Raw genomic sequence first — 10,543 nt, 5'->3', positions numbered from 1 at the left:
AGGGTCCGCACCCGCAGCGCGGCTGCGAGGTCTTCGTGGGCAAGATCCCGCGCGACGTGTACGAGGACGAGCTGGTGCCGGTGTTCGAGGCCGTGGGCCGCATCTACGAGCTGCGCCTCATGATGGACTTTGACGGCAAGAACCGCGGCTACGCCTTCATCATGTACTGCCACAAGCACGAGGCCAAGCGCGCCGTGCGCGAGCTCAACAACTACGAGATCCGGCCGGGCCGGCTGCTGGGCGTGTGCTGCAGCGTGGACAACTGCCGCCTCTTCATCGGCGGCATCCCCAAGATGAAGAAGCGCGAGGAGATCCTGGAGGAGATCGCCAAGGTCACCGAGGGCGTGCTGGACGTCATCGTGTACGCCAGCGCAGCCGACAAGATGAAGAACCGCGGCTTCGCCTTCGTGGAGTACGAGAGCCACCGTGCCGCAGCCATGGCGCGCCGCAAGCTCATGCCCGGCCGCATCCAGCTGTGGGGACACCAGATCGCCGTGGACTGGGCCGAGCCCGAGATCGACGTGGACGAGGACGTGATGGAGACCGTGAAGATCCTCTACGTGCGCAACCTCATGATCGAAACCACCGAGGACACCATCAAGAAGAGCTTCGGCCAGTTCAACCCCGGTTGTGTGGAGCGCGTCAAGAAGATCCGCGACTACGCCTTCGTACACTTCAGCAGCCGCGAGGACGCCGTGCACGCCATGAACAACCTCAATGGCACAGAGCTGGAGGGCTCGTGCCTCGAGGTCACGCTGGCCAAGCCGGTGGACAAGGAGCAGTACTCCCGCTACCAGAAGGCGGCCAAGGGCGGCAGCGTAGCTGAGGCTGCGGCACAGCCACCCAGCTACGTGTACTCCTGCGACCCCTACACACTCGCCTACTACGGCTACCCCTATAACGCGCTCATCGGGCCCAACAGGGACTACTTCGTGAAAGGTTAGTGGAGACCCTGTTCCCAGGGGGCCTCCTGCTGGGCAGGGGTGCAGTGGTTGAGGGTACTGAGCTGGAGAATGCTGAGCCCTCTGCATTTGGGCTTGGGGTCTGGGTTCTCTTTGTTGGCCCCTAAGGCCGTCACTCCTGTAGCTCTGAGTGCTCATTGTGAGGGAGCAGTAAGTCCAGGGGCCCAGCCCACTCCCGCTCCCAGCCTTAGTCATTGGGGCAGGCCCAGCCATCTCTCAGAACTTAGGTTAAAGATCTTCTGCAGTTAAGTCTTTCAGTCGTTGGTCCAGCACCAAGTTTTATTGTCACTGTTTATGAGCAGTGGTTAGGTTGTGATGAAAGCAAGGATGAACATAACCTGGGCTCTGGGGCCTGCTCTCTAAATCACTGGGTCTGTGACTTAGTCACCTTAATGTCCCTAGCACTGTTTCCTGAAACCTAAAATGGGGAAGGTGGACTAGGGGAGCCCTTTCCAGGTCTAACTCTGAATGGTTTCCTTTCCTGAAGTTACCATTACAATCCTAGGAAGCCATCTGGGAAGTTGGTCTCTTGTGCTAAGCAGACTCAGGGTGCCCATCTAGTCTGAAATAGAATGTTTGGAAGCCATTTTACAAACCCACTGAAGGGTGTGACCACTTGGCACACTAAATGTGGCAAGGCACAGGGCTTGGATGCAGGGCGCACTGCATGCCCAGAACTGCGAGCTGAGGGCTGCTCCCGCGCTGTCTGCAGCTCACTCACCCTTCTGTGTTGTTACCAGCAGGCAGCATTAGAGGCCGGGGCCGAGGTGCAGCTGGCAACAGAGCCCCAGGGCCAAGGGGCTCCTACCTCGGGGGATATTCTGCAGGCCGTGGTATCTATAGCCGATATCATGAAGGGAAAGGAAAGCAGCAGGAAAAAGGATACGAACTCGTGCCAAATTTGGAAATCTCTGCCGTCAACCCAGTTGCCATTAAACCCGGTACAGGTCAGTATAAACCGGAGCAAGGTTGCATTTCGCGCAGACTAAACTCTAGCCCTCTCCCTTCAGGCTCCTCCTCCAGCTGCACAGGGATTGCTCTCATTGGTAGCCAGTGGTGAGGCAAAAAGAAGCTGACAGAGTAAGCACCTTGTACCTTCTGTTAGCTAAATCCTCCCTTGTCCTTACTCTGAACTTTTTTTTTTTTTGAGACGGGATCTCACTGTGTAGCTCAGGCCAGCCTTGAACTCACTGTGTAACTCTGGCTGGTCTTGAACTCTTGGTAAATCTCTCTCCCTCAGCCTCCAAAGTGCTGGGATTACAGGTATGCACACCACACCCACCATTATGGCCTATTTCTATCCCAGCCATCAGCCCAGTTAATTATTTTTCTTTTTGTTTGTTTTCATTTCTGTGATGCTGGAGCTTGAACCCAGGCATTTGTGTGTGCTAGTAATGTTGCCCAGGTTGGGCTCAAACTTGTGATCCTCCTGCCCCAGCCTCCTAAAGTGATGGAATGACAGGTGTGCACCACCACACCCAGCATCATTACCAGTTCTGACAGTTGAGAGGATGAAAATTCCCCTTCAAGAGGAAACAGCACCATTTGTCCCCTGTTGTGATCCGAGTGAATGAGACCCCTTGGGGACAAGGTGGTATTGAAGACTTTTTGCAGCTGCTGGTTCTCTGGATTCTCATTTCTGGCACTCATTTCCCCTTGCTGGATCAGTAGATTTAGAATAATCAAGTCAATGGAGCCAGGGACCTTGAACTTTGCTTTTGGCTCCAGGGCCTACAAACCTGTTTGCCAAGGTTGGTAGCACCCTTGGTTACTTAATGTGAGGTAGGGCTTCTGATTCTACAAGAGACTTTAACCCCATTCTGTGAGTGCAGCAGCTACTGGCTTTCAGCACTTACTGTACAAGCCCATAAATGTGGAAAATTCAGTCCTTGGGTACCAGAGCAATCCTCCACCTCTGTGTCCTCCCCTCCCGGAGGGTAGACTGAAGAGCATTTGGAGCTCAACTATTCTGATTTTCATCCTTGAGGACTGACACTTCTTCCTCAGGGTCAAGGAATCTGAGTGTGGAGGCATAAGCTTGCACAAGCCTTCAGGGCTACATAGCATGGTCCCGGGACAGCCTCCGTTTGAAGGAATCAGTGATGATTCTTTGTCCTGTGGGGGAAAAAATACTGCTGTCTCTACAGTTAAATGTCTCCTCGCACTGAATTTCATTGTGAATGCTATCAGAACTCAGCATTGTTAACTGACTGCCTTAGCTCCTGTAACCAAGAAACAGAACCTGGATATGTACTGGAGTTTTCACTTGTTGGGAAAGGGACTTCTGTTGTAGTTTAAGATTTAACCAGAAGAAAGCATTTTGTGTGTGTGTGTGTGTGTGTGTGTGTGTGTGTGTGTGTCTGTGTGTGTGTGTGTTTTGGGACTTCTGTTGTAGTTTAAGATTTAACCAGAAGAAAGCATTTTGTGTGTGTGTGTGTGTGTGTGTGTGTGTGTGTGTGTGTCTGTGTGTGTGTCTGTGTTTCTGTGTCTGTGTGTATACATACATATTCCTGTTTTTAAAAATTTAGTCATGTAAAATCCATGATAAGAGAGATTCCTGTGGGCTGGTGACGAGGTCAATTCATACCATCACATTTGACTTAAACTCATAACTTTCCCTGGGCCACATTACTGGCCTCTTATTTCTGACCATCCAAGAAATTATACCATATATTGGGAGAAGCCCCAGGGCAGTGGTGAGATATTTTGGGCCAAGGACCAGTTGGGGATATGGTTGGAAAGGCAGGTAAAACATTTGGTTAAGGTTTTAGATTTTTTTATTTAATGGCTGTACCACTGTTTAGCTTACAGTCATTTGTCTCTTTACCTTTGATCAAATAAGTCTTTATTAGAATAAATGTACGTAGAGTTGGAGAAAAAAACATAAATGAAAGAATGCTTTATGCATACATTTCATATTCTTGTTTATCCTTTCAACACACAAGGACACACATGCAGAGACCCCCACAAATCAGGACCAGTGTCTTTTCCTTTTGCCCTCTCCTTATTGTACACTAACCTTAATAACTGCTAGCTATTTGAATTTATGCCTGAAATCAGTACTTTGCACTTTACTGATAGAAATCACTGGAATTGACGGGTCTCACGGGGAAAAAAAGTCATTTCACTGCTTCAGTACTACCAATGGATATTAGAAAATTAGAGATTTTTCCATTTTTTAAATTAGTCCCCCCGCCCCGAATTGGTAAGATTGAAATTTGAACTATCAGGCAGGAAAGGTGAACACAGATCTGAGTTGTCAGGCTGAAATTGTCACCACACTTGCTCCTTAAAAAGGAAAAAAAAATTATCCACCAGTGATGTGAGAGATGGCAATGAATGGGCTAAAAGACTTACTGCCCAGCTTGTTGGGGCTCAATCTTATTCTGAGCCCATTTTCCCAGGTCAGAGGCCTTTCTTGCTAGATAGGGCGTCAAGGTAAGATTCAAAGGGAGATTTTTCAGTGGAAAGGTTAGGAAGTGTTTGTGCCAGAACTTAGTTCTAGACTTTCCTTCTGTGATGTTCTGCTGGGAGACTCCAGCACCGCAGGGAGCGGGACCTGCTATCTCCCGACCCTTCCCTGCACCCTGGTTACCTGGCTTGTGCCGAGGAGCATGCAGAAAACCATGGCTGCTCATCTGGGATGTGTGGCTATCCCGGGTCAGGGTAGGCACCTCCAGAATTCAAGTGATGAGTTGGTTTTCCTGTCTTCCTTCTCTTACAGTGGCCATCCCTGCCATCGGGCCCCAATATTCCATGTTCCAGGCAGCCCCGGCCCCTAAAATGATTGAAGATGGTAAGATCCACACCGTGGAGCACATGATCAGCCCCATTGCTGTGCAGCCAGACCCAGCCAGCGCTGCTGCTGCGGCCGCCGCCGCCGCCATCATCCCTGCTGTCTCAACGCCGCCACCTTTCCAGGTAGAGTTCTTGCTGCCATCACTAAAATCTGTATGTGGAGCCTCTGGATGGTATTTCCATTAAAAAGTTGTTTTTGTGTGGCTGGGGATTGAACCCAGGGCTTCACGCATGCTGGGCGAATGTTCTACCACTGACCCACACCCCTACATCTTAAAAAAACTTGAATATGAACCATGACAGGAAAGAAACTTCTCATAAGAATTGTACTACTCTAAAATTATCGTTGTATTAAAGATGGGAAGGGATGTACAAAAGTGATGTGTGATTTTACAATGTCACAATATTTTAAGTGTCATTGAAAAATATTGAGCTCCTGTTTTGAGGGATCTGGTGCACAGAGGTGAGGGAGAGAGTTCATATTTTTAATAGTAGCTCAAGGAGGTTTTTGTAAAATGTTTACCCCGTGTGTGTGTGTTTGTGTGTGTGTGTGTGTGTGTGTGTGTGCACAAAAATAGCTATTGTGAGTACATGTGCATGAAAAGACAAAATCTCTACAGGTACAGATATTTTTACAAAATCTGCCTTGATTCTACTCCTTCAGCCATATTGCCCTATTCCCCTCTCTTCCCAAACTATTCCTAGTGTTTTGCCCTCCTTCCTGCTTTTGCCAATATGTTCTCTTACGTGCAGTTTCTTTGTCACATTTTTTCTGTAGAGCCTCTCACTAGCTAGCCTAGAGAAGGCCTTTCTCCCATGCTTCTCATTACTGCATTGTTACTTGGACATAGCTTCGGCTGCCAGTATGTTCGGTTTGAGGACGAAGCTGCCCCAAACCAAAGGCTCTGTCTCGGGCTTCTTTGTGGACAGCAGACGGGAAGTGCATCTGACTAACAGAAACCCTCTTCTCTGGGAGGCAGTGGATCAACATCAATCCTAGGTGCTCAAGCCCAGGGCCTCTCATCTGAGTAGGAATTATCCAGCTTCCTAGCCTCAGTGCCTTGAAGGTTCCAGTTCAGTTGAACTCAGCTGGGTTCTAGAATCGCTATTTTGTGCCATTGCCTCACTGATTCTGAAACAGAACCAAGCTTGTGAACAACCTGATAGGACACTATTCCCTTGCTTTTGCCTACTCTGAACCCAGTCTTGACTATTATTCAGAAAGGGTTAAATCCACTAATTTATCTGTGTGTCACTGAGTATTCTTTAACTCATGATCTCTTAATACCAAATAAATAAATAAATAAATGGAATAGGGTGTAAATGATTCACACTGTATGATGACAGCTAAGTTTAGTTATTACTTGGGGACTGATTATAAATGTCCATAGTAACTTAAAAGTAAAATATAGTGCATTTCAAGTAGTTTCTTTTTGTGTGTGACTTTAATCGACACAATTATACATATGTGTGGAGTATATTTTGATATTTTAACACATGTATATAACATATAATGATCAGATCGGGTAAGTAGCAAATTGATCACCTTAAACATTTGCCACTTCTTCGTCATGGGAGCATCTAGGATCCTCTCTACCAGATATGTAGAGATTTAATTAATTGTTGTCAATCGTAGTTACCCTACTGTGCTACAGAACACGAGAAGTTATTCTTTCCATCCAACCGCAAGCAGCATTAATTTATTCTCCTCTCCTAAGAAACTCAGGTACTCAGCTCTGGTCAGGTCCACACTCCAGGCCTCTTAATCGCACTTGGTTCCACACCATTCCTGTCTCGTACCCATCTACACCAAAAGCTGCTGTCAGAGCCCTTAATTAGTCTCTGCTTATGAATTTGCTAGGTGCAGCTATTGTGAGTTGCTCCTGTGGCGTCTTTTCCTCCTCCAGGACTTTCTTTAGAGCGCCCCAGGTGCTGACGTGTTAACTGGAGGGGTCTCTGCATTCTCCAGGCTGAGCACCGCGTCCTAGCCCAGGCTCTGACATGCTCCACCTTTGCTGATTCTTAGGTCTCTGTCCAGTTGCAGCAGAGGGTGGAGCATTTGAAGCACCACTGATTGGTGAGAACACCTTTCCGAGCCACTGGAAGCTGACCCCCACCCCGGGTGGCTTCCAGAACCTCCCCGTGGCTCAGTTCTCTTCAGCCTCCCTGCTCGGGGATCCTGTTTTACCATTTTGTATCCCAAACTCCATGTAGCCTTTGAAAGGAAAGAAATATTTGCCAGGGTCAGCTTACACCTTTTAGACTGATTTCTTGGAATTTTCTCTTTCTTGACCACAAACGTGTGGTGCAGGCAGAACACAGATCGCCACTGCTCTCTAACAGTGGGGAAACCGCAGTCCTTTCTCCCCTGTCTCCACCTCCCCCAGACTCCCCATCTCACCTCCAACTGTGTTGCTCATGGGAAGTCACAGACCTGGCACCTACATCCAGGGCTGCAGGACCGTCCCCTCATTCGTCAGGGGAGTTAATCCTGCCTGGGAATATTAACCTGTGACAGAGGAGTGTAACTTCTGCGGATATAAAAGGTTCCTAGCAAAGTTGGGGGAGAGTGAGAGCCAAAACAAATTACATGAAACAGACGGGGGAAGACGGTGACTGATATGCAGCTGGTAGCAGTATTCTCTACAAGCCTCAGTGCACACAGTAGTCAGGGCTGGGGGAGGAAGTGAAATTCACAGACCAGCTCCAAACCCATTTAATCCATGGTTTCAATTTCCTCCACTAGCTGGAAGCAAGAAGCATTTTGTTTTGTTTTTTCAGTTGTTTTGTTTTATGACAGGATCTTGGTATGTCACTCGGGGTGGCCTTGAACTTGGGAGATCTTCCTATATGAGTGCTGGGGCTTGAAGCCAGGCCTTCCCACTGCTCTTGTTCCCCAGCTCCACTTCCCCCTTTTTATTTTGAGACAGTCTCGCTAAGTCACTAAAGTGACCAGGCTGTGTTTGAACTTGTGATCCTCTTGCCTCAGCCTCCCCAAGTACTGCGAGCCTGTGTCACCACACCTGACAAGATTCTCCTGTTTCAGCACTCCTTCAGAGTTCTGGGATTACAAGTATCCAGCACCAGGCATTTGGCTTACAAGCAGTTGTTAAAGATATCAGATGGATTTTTTTTTTAAGGTGTTTTTCTTGGCCTGATTGGTTCTTCAGGTTTTTGTTTTCCTTTAGGTGTTATTACAAATTTCCAGTACATAGTTTAGGACAGGTCTGCTTTTACTCAACTATTGGTAAAGGTAGATGCTTCCCCCTGGCAGAATGTTGGGAACACACCATTAAAAGTGTCCTTTACTTAGGCCAGGGAGCATAAGGTCCTGAGTTCGATCCCTGGTACCCAAAAAGTGTCCTTTACGTAAGGTGTTGTGAGCTCTAAGGGCATGAGTCCAGATTAAACCAGTTGTTTGGGACACCCGGAACTCTGAGCTCTTCTGCCCCTGGCCAGTCCTTCACCTGCTGGCTCTGAGATCAGTAGTGATGTTTGTTGCTCGGTGTTACGGTGAGCAGCCCTCACTGAGGCCACTGATCCCTTCTCTGCCTTTGTGTATTTGTTATCAAGCCCATGGCTTGGGGAAGGGTGCTCATTTGTTCCTGTTCCGAGCCTGTCTTCCTGGCTGTGTAGGGTAAGCAGCGACGCATAATTATCTATGGTGTAGCCTGGTAGGAGGCAGGATGATGTCGGGCCATTCACCGGGGCTTGTGATGAGCCAGGACATTACCAGCACCAAAGCAAGGCACTCGGAGTGGGCCTGGAAGACCAGTCTCCCGGTGACTGCTGTCAGGGTTAGCATTAGTAGAGTTATTGTTGGGACTACAGTTGAGAAAACATTCCTAAGTTAGAATTCCTTTGAATTTAATTTTGCAAGTCTGACTTGCAGAGTTGACAAGTGAAATAACTTTATAAGAATCCAGGAAGAATTAGCATCTTTAAGTCTAACTTTCCCTTTCATGTATCACAAAGTATACATTTTGAAGACATAATAAGGCATAAAGAGAACAAACCGGCATTTAGTTGAGGGTATTCTGTAGAATATCAGGCATACCAAATATCTTGTTAAATATGTGTTTTATTTTCCCAAAATCCCCCTTTCCACAAAGTGGCTCCTTGAAACTAGTGCCTTGGCAAACTGCAAACTACCCAACCTCAGTCTTTGCCTGTGACTCCTGTTTGTTCTGAAAACATGGTGGGCTCTCAGGCAGACAGAGGGGCACAGCAGGGACCAGGACAAGGCCGTGGTGGCCATCTACATCTAGGGGGTTTTGCTTACCTTGGCTTCCACTTCCTCCTCACTTGGAAACTCCTCCTTATCCTTTAAAGCCCAGCTCAAATGTCCCGCTTTCTCCAAGTTAGTTGATTCCTGCTCTAATCTGCGACACCCACTGTTCAGATAACAGTGTCATATCTTGGGTGGGAAATGGTGGGGACCAGCAATCACACCAGCTGGGAGCTGTGTGTGGTCACAGAATGTTAAGATCACGGCTTAAGAAGCTGTCCCTTTGGGGACGAGTCCCATTAATTGGCAGAGTGTCCCGTTTTTTAAACAGATGCTGTTCCATCGTTTGAGTAAGAGTCCAGGCAGCTGATGTGTGTCTGGGGCCGAGTTTTAGGACAAACTCCTACTGGGAGTCACTGTGTGAAGGTAGAGGCTCCGCTCTTCTCTGAGGGCTCTGGAGCATGGGCTGCGGGAGTGGAATGTTGGGGGAGGGGCCGAGCAGCCCAGCTTTGCCTGGGCCTCCTAGTCCCCTTCTCCCAGGTGGCACAGTTGAACCCCGAATGAGTTAGCGTCCCGAGGATGCCACTCTACCACCCCCTTCAGTGGCTCTTATCCCACTTGCTTGTTTCTCCACCTCCTTTTCTTGAGAATGGAGGGCTTTGCTCTGTGCTCCAGAGAGATGTTTGTTGAGCGAATGGGTGATGGTATACGTTCGTGCTCAGGAAGGATTCTCCTTGTCCCCCCTCTTCAGGGCCGCCCAATAACTCCAGTGTACACAGTGGCTCCAAACATGCAGAGAATTCCCACTGCCAGCATCTACGGAGCCGGCTACGTCCCCTTTGCTGCTCCGGCCACGGCCACGATCGCCACACTGCAGAAGAACGCTGCGGCTGCGGCCGCTGTGTATGGAGGCTACACCGCGGGCTACATACCTCAGGCCTTCCCCGCGGCTGCCATCCAGGTCCCCATCCACGACATCTACCAGACGTACTGAGACTGGCGACGGGAGAAGGACAAGCCACGGGACACCCCCGAAGGGACGCTGACTATTTATGAAGAAAGAACACGTTGGCTCAGTGCACATGTGAAACCAGAAAGTGAAGAAAGTTATCGGATACCACCCAGAAATCTTTTATATCCGTGAAGTTTTCTGCTCGTTTTCCACTTCACAGGCCTGTGTTCATACATTCCTATCAGACTCGCAGTGGTCCGTGCCTTAATACCATCTTTAAAAATTTTTGTATGCTGTACTACATTTGTATAGAGGCTTTGGTTTTTTTGTTTTTGTTTTTTAAGGATATATTTTCAGTATGAAGGTTATTTTCTTAACTTCTGCACTCCAGATATTTCTATTTTGTAGTATCTTCAATAATATTTCAGCTATATATTTAAAAATAAAAGCACACTTGAGCAGCTAGGGAGCTATTTTGAAGAATATATTCAATATTTAAAGATATAAACCGTAGTGCTTTAAAATACTACATAAGATGTTATTTTAAAGGTGATACTGGAAAGTGCAATTTTGAAATGAGCAAAACCTCTGCTGTATTTCCAC

General features: G+C 48.0%; 1 protein-coding gene across 1 annotated transcript in view; it reads left to right on the top strand.

Moving 5' to 3' along the window:
- Positions 1 to 10,543, top strand: part of Rbm47 (RNA binding motif protein 47) — a 42,549-nt gene extending 32,006 nt beyond the window's left edge. Inside the window, 6 exon segments of the mRNA XM_033758883.1 lie at positions 1 to 939; positions 1,703 to 1,909; positions 4,687 to 4,883; positions 9,740 to 9,880; positions 9,882 to 9,927; positions 9,930 to 10,543. The exon segment at positions 1 to 939 is cut by the window's left edge and continues 29 nt beyond it. Coding sequence (XP_033614774.1) covers positions 1 to 939; positions 1,703 to 1,909; positions 4,687 to 4,883; positions 9,740 to 9,880; positions 9,882 to 9,927; positions 9,930 to 9,982 — 1,583 coding nt within the window. The 3' untranslated portion in view covers positions 9,983 to 10,543.

This window comes from Fukomys damarensis, unplaced genomic scaffold, assembly GCF_012274545.1.
Source record: "Fukomys damarensis isolate Sample0158 unplaced genomic scaffold, DMR_v1.0_HiC HiC_scaffold_35, whole genome shotgun sequence".
Classification (NCBI taxonomy): domain Eukaryota; kingdom Metazoa; phylum Chordata; class Mammalia; order Rodentia; family Bathyergidae; genus Fukomys; species Fukomys damarensis.
This window is presented reverse-complemented; position numbering and strand designations above follow the sequence as displayed.